General features: G+C 49.6%; 1 protein-coding gene across 2 annotated transcripts in view; it reads right to left on the bottom strand.

Annotated features, from left to right (window-relative positions):
- LMNA (lamin A/C) overlaps window positions 1–15,614 on the bottom strand; it is an 81,670-nt gene that overhangs the window by 3,775 nt on the left and 62,281 nt on the right. For both annotated transcript variants that reach the window (XM_060253860.1, XM_060253852.1), the window contains exons 4-12: window positions 13,530–13,655; window positions 11,558–11,728; window positions 9,056–9,181; window positions 6,371–6,591; window positions 6,036–6,249; window positions 4,138–4,245; window positions 3,309–3,428; window positions 2,768–2,866; window positions 500–748 (exon numbers count right to left, since the gene is read on the bottom strand). In XM_060253860.1, the coding sequence (XP_060109843.1) occupies window positions 500–748; window positions 2,768–2,866; window positions 3,309–3,428; window positions 4,138–4,245; window positions 6,036–6,249; window positions 6,371–6,591; window positions 9,056–9,181; window positions 11,558–11,728; window positions 13,530–13,655 (1,434 nt within the window). The remainder of the gene's footprint in view (window positions 1–499; window positions 749–2,767; window positions 2,867–3,308; window positions 3,429–4,137; window positions 4,246–6,035; window positions 6,250–6,370; window positions 6,592–9,055; window positions 9,182–11,557; window positions 11,729–13,529; window positions 13,656–15,614) is intronic.

Below are 15,614 nucleotides of genomic sequence, written 5' to 3'. Positions count from 1 at the left end.
AGGTAGGTGAGACCGAGGGAGCACTCCCAGAACTGCTCTGAGAACTGGGACTGACCCAGCTGGCTTCATGTGAAGGAATGGGGAATCAAACCTGGCTCTCCAGATTAGACACCATGGAAGCCAGTAAAGTAGATAAATGCATACACGCAAACACCAATTCAAGGAAGAAGACGACAGCAGATTTACACCCTGCCCTTCTCTCTGAATCAGAGACTCAGAGCGCCTTACAATCTCCTATATCTTCTCCCCCACAACAGACACCCTGTGAGGTGGGTGCGGCTGAGAGAGCTCTTATAGCAGCTGCCCTTTCAAGGACAACCTCTGCCAGAGCTATGGCTGACCCAAGGCCATTCCAACAGCTGCAAGTGGAGAAGAGGGGAATCAAACCTGGTTCTCCCAGACAAGAGTCCGTGCACTTAACCCCTACACCAAACTGCAGTTTGTTTCTCCAGGCAATCATCTCTTTGCCCTCCTCTGTGCCACCCCATGGAATACTAACCTGCTGGCGTGGGGTGGAATTGCCCAGAATGTAAGACCTGGGTAGCAGGCTCTCCCCAAGGGCAGTCCCTCCTGTGCTGCGGTAAGCACGGGTGACGGTGACACTGGAAGAGGAAGAGCCAGAGGACATGGCGCCGGTGGCAGCGTTGGTGGGGCCGGCCTTCTCCGCTGGCTGCCCGCAAGTTCCACACAGCACCGTGCGGGAGCGCAGGTTGTACTCGCCAGGGTCTCCGGTGGCGCTGCAGTGGCTCTGAAGGAGGAGAGGGAGACAGTGAGAAGGTGCCAATTCACAAGCTGTTTGAGAAGGCCTTTCACCCAACGCCTCACGGCAAGCAGAGGGCTGGATCCTCACTAAGTTGCCCAGTCACACAAGGCACTGCCATCAGGGGAACAAGAATGTTCCAGCCTACCCTCCCCCTCCTAATGAAGCCCACTGATTGCCTCAAAATGCTACTTCTGGGGGACAGGGAGAACTCAGGAACAGTGTGAGGGACAAATCACAGGTTTGCAGCAGGAGATTGGCAGAAATTACCCGCTGCTTCCAGTAGTGGAACACTTAGTTTGTGTCCAACCTATTTAAGTCAACCGCAGCAGATCAGTTAATTGCTCAGGATTGTAGCACTAAGCAGAGATGTAAAGTGTAACTTAACCTGAGTCTCTCACCGCCATCACAAAACACAAAATAAGCTTGTGCATTGATCTGTGGTCATTGTGGCCCATGTGAATAAAAGGTATTTACGAAACCTTCTGAAGATGCCACCTTGCAAATGGGTAAGATCAACATCAGCCCATGATGGAGCCTTCTCTGTGGTGGCCCCTCTTATCAGACAGGTATCAAGAAAGGTCCCATACTCCTATCATTTCAGAGAATGGATAAAAACAGAACTATTCCTTCAAGGGACCATTTAGTACTGTTCAAGAGTGCTTTTAAAAAAATAAAAGGTACAAAATAAAGAAGGCTCCCATGCTCATTCCAATAAAGCATGTGGAATGCAACTGTTCACAAGGGGAATAATAAAGGGGGAAATTGAGCTGTTTATTCAGTGCACTATCCAAGCCTCAATTTCAGTGAAGAAGATGATAATATTGGATTTATATCCAGCTCTCCACTCCAAAGTTCAGAGTCTCAGACTGGCTCACAATCTCCTTTACCTTCCTCCCCCGCAACAAACACCCTGTGAGGTGGGTGGGGCTGAGAGGATTCTCACAGCAGCTGGACAACCTCTGCCAGGGCTATGGCTGACCCAAGGCCATTTCAGCAGCTGCAAGTGGAGGGGTGGGGAAACAAACCCGGTTCTCCCAGTTAAGAGTCCGCACTAAGTCATCCCGTTTCACTGCAATGCTTGTGGCCTGTGTTACCACCCTGGTCTTGGCTGCATTCTTTTCTTATTCTAGTTCCAAGTGGGTAGCTAAGTTGGTCTGCAGAAGTAGAGGCAGGTTCAAATTCAGTAGCAACTTAGAGACAACAGGATTTCCAGGGTGTGCGCTTTCAAGAGTCAAAGCTCATCAGGTATCTTTGACACTCAAAGACACCTGGATATCCTCATGGTCTTTATGGTGCTTCTGAACACAAATCTTGCTTTTCTAGTTCTGTAATTCCCCCTTGAATTTCTGTGAAAAAGGGCAGACTATAAAATGAAGCTAATAAAATCTAAAAACCAAATCTACTTATTTAAGACGCATTACTTTGTTAAACTTAATGGGCTGCATCCTATGGATTTGTTTCACTAAACAGCAGTAGTTTCCTCCAGTGCAAGAGGCTTACATCCCACTGGAGAGAAGTGCTGCCATTAGTGGAACAAATCACAGGATCCTGCCCAGTGATTCTGGGAATACAGAGACGCCCGTTCACAGCTCCACCGATCTCTAATCAGGGATTTGTCCTAGTTTCTCCAGGTGCCTCCCCCTGGCAACACACTGTTGCCATTTTACTTTTGGGGAAGGTGCTGAGCATCCTTCAAGATAGGTGTGTCCAGGGGTGGAATTCTAGCAGGTGCTCCTTTGCATATAAGGCCACACGCCCGATGTAGCCAATCCTCCAAGAGCTTACAAGGCTCTTTTTTGTAAGATCTTAGAGGATTGGCTACATCAGGGTTGTGTGGCATTATATGCAAAGGAGCTCCTACCATTGGTCACCCCTGCCCTAAGCAATCGCCTAGTTTGCCTAGTGACAGGGTCAATCCTGCCTCTAGGTGACCAGAAACCTCTGAAGGGGAGACCACGGTGTCTGCGTTTCAGAGAGCCAGTTAGAAGTTCTTCAAGAACTCACGTGGTGGTGCTGGTGGCGGCGGATGCCAACTTCATCGTCATCCTCTTCGTCGTCATCCTCAACAACTACAGTGCGCACCAGCTTCCTCATGGCCACTTCCTGTGGAGAAAAGGAGGGAAAAGGAGGAAGTGACATCACATGTAGCTGTTGATAATTGTTCTGTTTAGGGAGGAAGGGCAGGGTACATTTAACACCAGAGCAGAAGCCAAGGCAGGGGGGAAAGAAAAAAGCTTCAGACTTCAAAATCTTGGTGGTGAAAACAGGTTCCTGGTATTGCTATTAATCATTAGTATTAGTATTAGACATTGACAAAGGGACAAGAGGCCATTCTGGAAGTTCATAATCAAAACCAGACACAAACAGGAGGCCAAAGACCAGTTGGAAGAGACCAGCAAAACTGAGCTCTACCAGCTAACAGGCCCCAATACAATTCCTTTAGGGATGTTGGACAGGCCTCCCTGTTTTTTGCTGAGGGCCAGCTGCCTCACGCCAGCTGTTGACTGCCCCCTTCTTGTCAAGTGCCGGGCTCATGGTGCCTTACCTCTCCAGTGGAAGTGAAAAGTGCAGTGCGCAGGCTGTCCCCAGATCCCCAGGAGCTTTGGTTCTTCCACACCATATCCGAAGGGGGGTTATGGGTCACCCCAGCACCAGCAGCCCAGATCTGAAGAGAGGAAACAATAGTCAGACCCTTGGTCCTATTGAGGTCAATACTGTCTACTCACACTGGCAGCAGCTGAGCTCAAGGTCTCGGGTAGTGGTCTTTCATTTCACCTGGTCTTTACTGGAGATGGAGCCTGCCACTTATCCACAGCCCCTCCCCAATTAACTCCTCAAAGGAGCTCTGTGCTCTTCCTTCTAGAACAGCCCAGGTATTTTTCAGGACTAGGAACCAAAGATGGCTACTCATTAGCAAAACCACCCTTTGAGAGCCAGGTCTGAATCTCCGCTTTGCCAAGGCGTGACACTGGACCGGCTACACGCTTTCAGCCAAAGTCTCCTCAGCTTTGAGATTCAGGTGGGTGGCCATGTTGGTCAGAACAAAGTTTGAGTCCAGTGGCACCTTTAAGAACAACCAGGGCTTTCTCTGTAGCAGAAACTCCTTTGCATATTAGGCCACACACCCCTGATGTAGCCAGTCCTCCAAGAGCTTACAGTAGGCCCTGTAAGCTCTTGGAGGATTGGCTACATCAAGAGGCGTGGCCTAATATGCAAAGGCATCCCTGCTACAAAAAAGCCCCAAGAACAGCCAAGTTTAACTCTGATTATAAGCATCACATGCTGCTTCACCCACCCATCCCCTTCCCTAGCGGAGAAGACAGGGAACCCCCCTCATCATGAGCTCACACCAGAGGATCCTCACAGGTACTTACTGTAACAACCTGCCCAGCCTTCAAGGTGAACTTAGGAGGGAACCGGTAGCAGATGGGGGCCTCCTCTCCGTTCTGGCGCTTGATTTGCCAATTCCCCAAAGACTGGTCCTGGAGGAGGGAAACCACAGAAGGCAGACACCGCTTAAGTCCCTGGCAGACAAGCTGGCCCTGGCTCGATCTCCTGTTTGGCCCAGCTGCTGCCCCCAAAGAGAAGCTGGATGGTTGTGGTTGCACCTTTAGTACATTCTTCAAATCCTGGCCCTGCACACTAAAGACCAACAAGTGTCCCCCGGCCCCAAATGCACAACGTAGGTCCATCTGCTGTCGGCCCACTGGACTTGCTGTGCCATTGCATTGGTTTCATTGGTGCTCTCTTCCCATCAGATCAGGGGAAAGCTAACATCTATGTGAAAATGTACTTTGTTAAAAGATGTCTATCCCAATCTTTTGACAAAGAGGCACCAATCACTTAAAACAGCAGAAACCTTGCAAAAGTGAAACACAGAAGGACACCCAAAGGGAAGCAGGTACCAAAATCCCAAGATACCTTGTGATACTTTAAGGGCCTCCTTTCTACTCCCTAATTGCCTCCCCACACATGCAGGTCTTCACCCAAGGTCCCTGAGCTCCCTCTAAGAGTGGGTGGGCAGTGACAAGAGATAAGGTCTTCTCAGTGGCAGCCCCAGCACAAGGAAACACCTTTCCCAGGGGAAGCCCCTGCGGCCTCCTGGTTGATAACATGCAGGAAGCCAGTTCTGTTTCAGCATGTTTTGATGTTTGGTTAATTTTTATTTTTGCTTGGAAATTTGTGGAGTCTAGTAAGGTGTTACGATTGTGTTTGTTGCTCAAAACCGCAGCATATAAATATTTCAAATAAACAAATACACAATTTTTTAAAATCTCTGAAATTTTAAACACCAACAAAACTTGAAAGGAGGGACAGAAGAGAAACATCTACAACTGGTGCTCTATGAATTGAAACACCCAAAGTTTAAGTGTTGCTCATGGCCCCATCAGACTCCAAACCAGGTCACAGCTGGGCATTTAGTTAGAACCATAGGTGGGCCCAGCCTCCCCCTCAGAAGGATAACACTAGTACAGTCTCTCTCCTTGCAGCCATCTTACTTCCCTTTTTCTCTGCTCACCACAATTCAGCAGAACCAATTCCAACATTAAAGGGAAAAGACTGAGAACCACAGTTTGTGGCTCTAAACCAGACAGAACACTCTGACACTCCCTTGGATTCAAGATACTAAGAGGGGCACTAAGAGACCTCAGGCCCTCTGACCCTACAGGGAGGTTCTGAGCTGGTGGTCTCCCTAACTCATTCCCAACAGGCACAAGGAAGGAGGAAGATGATGATGAAGGGTGAAGATGATGATGAAGGAGAACCCACCACCTCCCAAGGAAGCAGTTCCTCAGTGGAACAGGCTTCCTCAGGAGGTGGTGGGCTTCCCTTTCTTGGAGGTTTTTAAACAGAGGTTAGATGGCCATCTGACAGCAATTAAGATCCTGTGAATTTAGGGGGAGGTATTTGTGAGTTTCCTGCATTGTGCAGGGGGTTGGACTAGATGACCCTGGAGGTACCTTCCAACTCTATGATACTGGATTTATATCCTACCCTATACTTTGAATCTCAGAGCGGCTCGCAATCTCCTTTACCTTTCTCCCCCACAACAAACACCCTGTGAGGTAGGTGAGGCTGAGAGACCTTTTACAGCTGCTGCCCTTTCAAGGACAACCTCTACGAGAGCTATGGCCAGGATGACCCAAAGCCATTCCAGCAGGTGCAAGTGGAAGAGTGGGGAATCAAACCCGGTTCTCCCAGGTTTGGGAGTCCGCCCACTTAACCACTACACCAAACTGGCTCTCCCCCCTACAAGCATGCACACCCCTACCTCATTAGACTTGTTCCTGAGACGGACAAACTTCCCTTCGAGGTCCACTTCCTCCACAGCCACACGGCCGCTGGTCCGGGCATGGTGTGAGAAGCTGGTGCGGCTCTCTCCGTCCTCTAGCTTCCTCTTCTTGGAAGAGCTCTGCATGGATGAGTGGGAGATCCGGGTCCTGGCGCCGGACTTTTGGGAAGAAGGACTCGGGGAGAGGCGCAGCCTGGAGGAAGGAATGGGAGAGGGCGGTGAGTAGAGTAGGGTTCCCTTGGCTCCTGTGCCCCCATCCCAACAGAGAGCGCAACCGGGGGACTGTCCCTGTCCTGGCCCAGCTGGGCACTGACCTCTCCTCCTCCCCCTCGAGGAGCTTGCGGTAGGCGTTGATCTCCATGTCCAAGGCCAGCTTGATGTCCAGCAGCTCCTGGTACTCGTCCAGCTGCTGCTGCATGCGAGCCCGCATCTCAGCCATCTCCCGCTCCTTTTCGGACAGGATGCGGCGGCTGGTTTCCCTTTCCCTGGCGAGAGCATCCTCCAGGTCTTGCAGTTTGGCCTCCTTGGCTGAGAGCTGGGGAAGAAGCAGAGCAGGGGGAGCGGTCAGGGGCAAAGTCCGGCACCGGGGACTCAGAAGGCTGGGGAGACGAGAGATTCCGCCTCGAGGGCAGCTATCTAGGGGAGAGGCTAACTTTCCCCTCCTTGGCAGCAACCAAGAAAATATTCAAAAAATACTACATTTTCACCCCCTAGTCCAGGGATGGCCAAACTTGCTTCATGTAAGAGCCACAAAGAATAAACATCAGATGTTTGAGAGCCATGAGACATGAATGTCAGGGGTGTCGAACAGGCAGCGTGGTGGACAAATCAGGCCCTCGGAGGGATCCTATCAGGCCTGCAAACAAGTCCGCTTCCTTCTCCCTCGCTCTTGCTTCCTTCCTTCATCAGAGACTGTCAAAATATTGCAAGAGTGCTAATCTTTTAAGTATGTTTTATTTAAAGCTTCTTTTTTAAAAAAAATCTCTAATAGTATCAAAGATTTCAGGTTTTCACGGCTGGTAACATCATTAGGGTTTGTAGAATCTTTCCGGCTCAAGTGCGGTGTTCTACTGGAGAAAGTTTTCCTTCCAGACGTTTCGTTCTCAGCTGCGGAGAACATCCTCAGTGGCGTTGCAGCCGGGGCAGGCGCTCTGACCTTCTTGGCTGCTGTGCATTGAGTGGGGCCAGGGCTACTGGAGAGCTGCTATTTATAGGCTGGAGGGGCTGTGATGAAAGGGCAATTGGTTTGTGGATGTTTGTATCACTACCCTTCCAGGAAGCCCCACCAAACAATGGGCACATCCACAAACCAATTGCCCTTTCATCACACCCCCTCCAGCCTACAAATAGCAGCTCTCCGGCAGCCCTGGCCCCACTCAATGCACAGCAGCCAAGAAGGTCAGAGCGCCTGCTCCGGCTGCAACGCCACTGAGGATGTTCTCCGCAGCTGAGAACGAAACGTCTGGAAGGAAAACTTCCTCCAGTAGAACACGGCACTTGAGCCCGAAAGATTCTACAAACCCTAATCTCTAATAGTGTTTGTGTCCTTTACAAAGTCTATAAAGTCAACCTGGCCCGGCCCCAAGAAGGTCTCATTTATATCAGATCTGTCCCTCACAATAAATGAGTCTGACACTCCTCACCAGTGTTCCCTCTAAGCTGAGTTAGCGTGAGCTAGCTCACAGATTTTTAGCCTCCAGCTCACACCTTTTTGTCTTAGCTCAGGAAGGATAGCCCCAGAGCATAATAATATATGCAGCAGCTCACAACTTCAATGCCAGTAGCTTACAAAGCAGAATTTTTGCTCACAAGGCTCTGCAGCTTAGAGGGAACATTGCTCCTGAGCTTGAATTCGGAAGCTGGTCAGGGTTGGCCACTGTTAGTATCTCGGATGGGAAACCAGCGAGCAAGATGTGGGCTGGTCTGCACAGGAAAGCCAATGGCAAGCCATTCCTGCTGGTCTCTCACCTGGAAACCCCCACGAGGAGTCATAGTGGGTTGACTGACTTGGCAGCGCTTTATTTAGTTACAGTTCGCCTTTCTCACTCGAACTCAAGAAGATTACGTAAGGTAAGTCAATACAATCGACAAGCTGAAGGCATATGTAATAATGTAATAGGTCCAAGATTGCGGAAAATTGAAACAAGGCATATCTATTTAATATGACAAGTTAAATAGCGCAAGAAATGGTACTGCCCAACCAGAAAGACAATGCAGTGAGAATTGGGTAACAGACAGCAACAGAGAAGACAACTTCTACAGAACACCAGAACTGCTTTGATGGACAGACCAGTCTCCGTCCAATTCATGCGACTTTTGACAACAGCCAGCCGGATTCTACCTCTGCCTTTGTTCTTTCAGAAAAGAAAAGAACAGAACAATGTTAGAAGCCTGTAATGCGCCATTCGCCTCAGCCTCATAATCAGGCCATGGCTGCACTGGATAAACATATGGAGCAGAGGTCCATCAGTGGCTATTAGCCACAGGGTATACATGGAACTCTCTGTCTGGGGCACTGAAGCTCTGTATTCTGGGTTCGTGGTGGGGGGGGGCAGCAGTGAAAGGGCTTCTAGTGTCCTGGCCCCACTAGTGGATCTCCTGATGGCACCTGGGGTTTTGGCCACTGGCCTGATCCAACATGGCTTCTCTTATGTTCTTATGCAGTAACACAGTGCATTGAATTAGACTTGACTGTGTTTTCTTAGAACCTGGAGAAAGTTTAAAACAAAGAGCTGGGAAAGAGGAAGGGCTTCACCCCCAAAGTGTCTTAACCAAACAGCATTTCACTGTACTGTGGAGCATCACGCATGCTTCTTTGTTTTACCTCTGCCATCAATGCTAACGCAAGGTTTACTGAACCACGTTGTAATGGAACCCTCTGAGCAAAGGCACTCAACACTGATTACAAACTGCTGGCCTAGCCCCACCAGAGGCCTGTCCTGAAGGAGCGCTGGCCGCCCCGGTTGCCACTCCCCACCGGTCCTTGCAGGTGCCCTCACCTGCTTCTGCAGCTGGCTGAGCTGAGCGGACAGACTGTCGATGCGGATGCGGGTCTGCTGCAGCTCTTCGTGGGCCGCCCCCGCCATGCTGCTGTTCCTCTGGGCAGACTGCTTGGCGTTCTCCAGCTGGAAAGGAGTTCACATCACAGGGAGAGGGAGGAGGAGAGAGGAGGAGTAATCAGAAGGTGTGTTTTTTTAAAAAAGTAATGAAGATGGGAAGTCCTGAGACGTGGGCTAGATTTGAGTAAACACAAGGCAAACCAGCTCCTGGCCACCCCACCCCAGCTTAAGGTACCAGTATTCTTCTTACTCTGAACGCTCTCTTTGCACCCTTGTTTCCCAGTAACTCACTTCACCTCTCGCTCGCCTTTATGCCATCTCTCTCCCAATGCTCACGTACAGTATCTTTCTCTTTTGCTCCAAACCCTTCCTTAAAAGCCACATCTTTTCCCACAAAGCCTTAAAAGAAATATATTGGATTTATATCCCTATACTCTGAATCTCAAGAGTCTCAGAGCGGTCACAATCTCCTTTACCACCCCCCCGCCCTGCCACAACAGACACCTTGTGAGGTGGGTGGGGCTGAGAAAGCTCTCCCAGAAGCTGCCCTTTCAAGGACAACTCCTACAAGAGCTATGGCTGACTCAAAGCCATTCCAGTAGCTGCAAGTGGAGGAGGAGTGGGGAATCAAACCCGGTTCTCCCAGATAAGAGTCCACCCACTTAACCGCTACACCAAACTGGCTTAGACTCAAACCCCACATTATTTTATTTAATTTTAGGATTTATACCCTGCCATATCCCGTGAGTGGGCTCAGGGTGGCTTACAACTTATGAACTTCCTTACCCCAAAGTTGGACCACTGACTACTGTCTACTTTTCCAAGCTAGAACAAAATGTGAGTCCAGCGACTCCTTGAAGACCAACTAAGTTTTATTCACGGTGCATGCACAATTCGTCCATAACCGTCTTTCTGTATCTCACCAAGCGCACTTGCACGTGAAAGCTTACGCCACAAATAAAACTTTGTTGGTCTTCAAGGTGACACTGGACTCACACTTTATTCTGCTGCTTCAGCCCAACACAGCCACCCTGCCTGAATCTATAGAGGGTCTCCATGAAAAACACCTGCTCCTTGAGATCCAGTCCCTGGAAAGGCTGAGGATCAAACCTGGGCCTTCTGCATTCCAAGCAGATAATTACTGCAGTGCTCCAACCCCCACCCCTGGCTGATCCAAAGCAGTTAAGCAGTCTGCTTGACTTCCAGCAGTTAGCATAGCAACCTCTTGGGGCAGCCCCTCTGGTCCGTCTTTCCTGGAGAGCCGCTGCCAGTCTGAGTAGACAATACTGACTTTGATGGACTGAGGGTCTGATTCAGTGTAGGAAAGGAAAAGGAAAGGTCCCCTGTGCAAGCACAGGTCGTTTCCAACTCTGAAGTGACGTTGCTTTCACAACGTTTTCACGGCAGACTTTTTACAGGGTGGTTTGCCATGGCCTTCCCCAGTCATCTACACTTTCCCCCCAGCAAGCTGGGTACTCATTTTACCAACCTCAGAAGGTTGGAAGGCTGAATCAACCCTGAGCCGGCTACCTGAAAACCCAGCTTCCACCGGGGATCTAACTAAGGTCATGAGCAGAGCTTAGGACTGCAGTACTGCAGCTTTAATACTCTGTGCCACAGGGCAGTGTAAGGCAGCTTCATATGTTCCCAGGTTACTGAATTCTGTAACAGGTGCCCTGAATGTTGGAGACACTTTATTCATAAATACAGACTGGCAGGCACTGATTTTGGTACACTCGGCTAAGTTGCACAGGGTTGTCCCAGAATTCATTGCTGCTCTCTTCAGAAGAAGGAACTGTTTCTTTCCACAGTGGCCAGAGAGACCCTCAGAAGGAACTGGATTCAGGACCAAACTAGATGTGACAGTTCCCCACAGGTACAACCCAGTGACAACACTGCCATTTTAGAGTCAAACAGCACCAATTTAAAAACGTGGCAATGACTGGTCCTGATCAGGCCCAGGGTGTGGCGGGATGAGGCCAGGGCATTTTTTATAGCAGAAACTCCTTTGCATATTAGGCCACACCCCCTGATGTAGCCCATCCGCCAAGAGCTTACAGGGCTCTTAGTACAGGGCCTACTGTAAGCTCTAAGGATTGGCTACATCGTTCTTGTCCCCCCCCCTCCTTGACATCTTTTCAAGTGCCAAAAAGGCACCGGTGGGAGAGAGGGGGAAGAGGACAAGAGAGCCTTGTCCTACCATGCTGCAGGCCTGCAGTGTATCAGGCTCTCACAACATATTTGGATCCCCCTCATCGGGCTGTAAAATGGAGGCAGCATCGTTGGGTCATTCCAAGGGAACTGTCATATCCAGTTGAGTCCTTGCTGTGGTAAAATTCTCAGGCACACAGCCAGAAGGAGATGCCGTATGCCCACCTCTTCTTGGAAGGTCCTCTGCTCCCCCACTTTCCATTTTGGGACTGGGGCAGGATGACATGTTACCTTGGCGCTGTAAGTCTTCTCCAGCTCATCCTTGTAGAGCTGGATCTGGGCTTCATGCTGGCCTCTCAGATCCACCAAGGCGTCGGCCAGCTTGCTCTCAAACTCCTGCTGGCGACCGCTGTCAATCTCCACCAGGCGGGTCTCATGGCGGCGTTTGGTCTCGCGAAGCTCCTGAGAGAGGAGGGAAGGAGCCAGGATTATGTCAGCATTCCAGGAACTTGGCTGGGGATCTTCAGCCAGTCATGCCCTGTCAGCCTAACCTCCCTCACAGTGTTATTGTTGTCAGGATAAAATAGAGGAGAGGAGAAATAAATTGCTTTGGGTCCCCCATCTGAGAGGAAGTCAGGGTATAAATGGACAAAATGAATAAAGGAACATAATTATACATAAAGGAACATAATTAGTATCATAATGCCCCTGTATAAATTGATGGTGCGGCCTTATTTGGAGTACTGCGTGCAATTCTGGTCACCACACCTCAAAAAAGATATTACAGCTTTGGGAAAAGTGCAGAAAAGGGCAACTAGAATGATTAAAGGGTTGGAACACTTTCCCTATGAAGAAAGGTTGAAACGCTTGGGGCTCTTTAGCTTGGAGAAACGTCGACTGAGGGGTGACATGTGGTTTACAAGATTATACATGGGGTACAGAAGGTAGAGAAAGAAGTACTTTTCTCCCTTTCTCACAATACAGGAACTCATGGGCACTCCATGAAATTGTTGAGCAGTCAGGTTAGAACAGATAAAGGGAAGTGCTTCTTCATTCAAGGGGTGATTAACACATGGAAGCCACTGCCACAGGAGGTGGTGGCAGCTACAAGCATAGCCAGCTTCAAGAGAGGATTGGATAAACATATGGAGCAGAGGTCCATCAGTGGCTATTAGCCACGGTGTATTGATGGAACTCTGTCTGGGGCAGTGATGCTCTGTATTCTTGGTGCTTGGGTGGGTGGGGCACAGTGAAAGGGCTTCTAGTGCCCTAGCCCCACTGGTGGACCTCCTGATGGCACCTGGGTTTTTTGGCCACTGTGTGGCACAGAGTGTTGGACTGGATGGGCCACTGGCCTGATCTAACAGCTTCTCTTACGTTCTTAACAGCCGCCACCTCTGATCGCCTCTTATCCATGGCTTTATTTCCAGGTGCAGTGCCCACAAACAGTCAAAACACTATAAAATGCTATCACTCTCCCTTGTTAACAACCACAGTGTCTGTCTGTGTACTATTCTATCAACACACGCATGTTAACTGCAGCAGCAATTCTTCTTTGCATTGCAGCCAAAAGAAAATGATGATGGCTGGGCCTTTAAAAATCCAGTCAGTCGGCATCCCTGCCTAAAAACTGCCTGCTCTGGTGCCAAAGAAAAAACTGAAGCCCATGTCTTCAAGGGAAGCTGCAACTTGCTAAAGCCAAGGACCCGTGATCCACCGTGACTGAATGAAATGGTTCCTACATGAACATATTACTGAGATTGGGTCCCATTATTAGCCTATTGGGTTTGAAAAAGAGCTACTCAAAACGTGAGAATGCACCTTATTGCTTTGCCTTTATGGATTTTCAAGATTCTGCATCAGTCCACTCTCCTTCATGACTGCACATCAAGCTGGACACTGAAATTTTGGGACTATATCTTATTGTGCTTTTCTCTTTCCATATTGGATTACCGCAATATCATTTTGGTTATGACCACAAGCCAAACAAGATAGAGACTGGATTTTTGTATAGAATAAAACTGTAACTTAATGCTTCTAAGATACATGAGTGACATCTAGTGGTCGTAGTCGGCGGTTCTTTTCTCTTATTTGTAATTTTGCCTACACACTGGCTTCCCCCCCTTTCTTGCTTGCTAAAACCAGGCACCTACCAGATTCTCTCAGCTAATCTGATCTGCAGAGATGGTTGAATTCTGAGTGCGGGAGAGGGTGCAATAGCAGAGGTGACGCACCTGCACCCCTCTGCAAGGCATCTACTCACCTCGCTGTAAATGTTCCTCTGGAATTCCAGCTCCTCCTTTACAGTCTGCAGCCTGTTCTCAGCATCGACCCGCCGCAGCATCTCATCCTGAAGCTGTTTCTTGGCCTCAGCCAAAGCCGCTTCCAGCTGGCGAAGGAAGGAAAAAAGAAAAAATGAATCACAGGCAACTAAGGAAGAAGGGCATCTCATACAGAACAGGCTGCTTGAAGCTTGACAGCTATGCTGGCAGAATCCAGCATCGCAGTTTTGCATGTTCAGTTCCACGATCCACGCTCATAGCTTTGTATGTTCAATTCCTCTAGGGCAGAGGTCCCCAACTGGGCTGCGCAGCCTCGCCCCCTGCCCCCCCATGGCGCTGTGCAACCTCGGCCCCCACCCCCCCAGCAGTGCCTCCCCCCTCCATTTTCACAATTTTAAGGCCTGGGAATGGGCGGTGAAGTGCCTCCTGGGCTCTTTAAAGGCCGACCCCTCCCCCACGATCAGCTGACGGGCAGGGAAAACCGCAGCAGCAGCAGCAAGCGACTTGCTGAAAAAGTGGTACTGCCCTTGCCTCCTCCTCCCCACTTCCTTCCCCAGAGGCGGCAAGGGCAGTGCCGCTTTTTCAGTGGGTGGCTTGCCACTACTGCTGCAGTTTTCTCCACCAATTAGCGGGGGGGTCGGCCTTTAAAGGCCCAGGAAGAGGCGCTTCACCGCCTCTTCCTGGACCTTAAAATTATGAAAACGGAGGGAGGAGGAAGCACCACGGGGGGAGGAGGAGGCAGCACTGAATTCGGTGCCCCCACCCTGCTGGCCCTGGGGCCGGCTCCTGGTGCCAAAAAAGGTTGGGGGCCACTGCTCTTGAGGAACACAAGAGTTACAGCTCCTCATAACCAGCCATTCAGAGGGAAGAGGCAGGTTAGCAGCTTCATTTGGTGATGGCTGAACATAAAAACAGTCTCGCTGGAGCAGACTGAAAGTCAGCCAACCAGATGTATCCAGCAACCTCACTGGGAGGACACAAAAGCAGCAGCTCTGCCCCACTGCTGAAACTCCAGAACAGCTGTTCTGAGATATCCTGCTCATGACCATGCAAGCTCCAATCAGCTGTCCTGGCATCAGACCGATCCCTCTTCCACAGGGCTTTTCTTGTAGCAGGAACTCCTTTGCATATTAGGCCACACCCCCTGATGTAGCCAATCCTCCTGGAGTTTACAGTAGGCCCTGTACTAAATGCCCTGTAAGCTTTTGGAGACTGGCTACATTAGGGATGTGTGGTCTAATATGCAAAGGAGTTCTGGCTACAAAAAAAAAGCCCTGCTCTTCCATTTATCGATCAAATCCCCTTTTAAAGACATCTTAGCCCGTTGTCTTTACGGCATCTCATGGCAGCAGACTCTAGAAGTTCTTTGCCCTCAAGTCTAGCTCCACCAACCAGTTTTATGGGGTCACCTCAGTTCTTGTGCGATGGGAAAGGAAACACTTCTTGCACACACCTTCTCCACGCCGTGCATAACTTTGTTGTATACTCCCTCCTAAATGAAACTTAAAAAAAAAAAAACCTGCTCTTGTCTTGTAAGGAGGCTGCTCCAAATATCCTTGGCACCTCTTGCCTGGGAATAGCACACCATGAAACACACTGCGGATTTAGGGGAGGGATGGTGGCTCAGTGGTAGAGCATCTGCTTGGTAAGCAGAAGTTCCCAGGTTCAATCGCCAGCATCTCCAACTAAAAAAAGGGTCCAGGCAAGTAGGCGTGAAAAACCTCAGCTTGAGGGTCTGATTCAGTATAAGGCAGCTTCATATGTTCATCTGGCCTGCATGGAGAAGAAGTCCTATAATTGTCATCCATCCCCTCTAGATGTGTTTCTTGGCGTGGAGAGCTTGTGTTGCCTACTTCTTGAAACTAAGGGGGAGGGCTCTCCCACAAAAAGCAATGATTAATAAGGGAAAGAAAAGAGTCCTTTTGACATATTAAAGAGTTTCATTCTCACACAATTGTTCTGCCCCCTTTCCGAGGCTCTCCTCACGTTTTCATTCAAAACACATCCATTCAAGTGTGTAGGAATTGCTTCAAAAGGTAAAGGTAGTCCCCTGTGCAAGCACCAGT

Source organism: Heteronotia binoei, chromosome 1, assembly GCF_032191835.1.
Source record: "Heteronotia binoei isolate CCM8104 ecotype False Entrance Well chromosome 1, APGP_CSIRO_Hbin_v1, whole genome shotgun sequence".
In the NCBI taxonomy this organism is placed as follows: domain Eukaryota; kingdom Metazoa; phylum Chordata; class Lepidosauria; order Squamata; family Gekkonidae; genus Heteronotia; species Heteronotia binoei.
The sequence above is the reverse complement of the archived record's forward strand: the minus strand, read 5'-3'. Positions and strand labels throughout refer to the sequence as shown.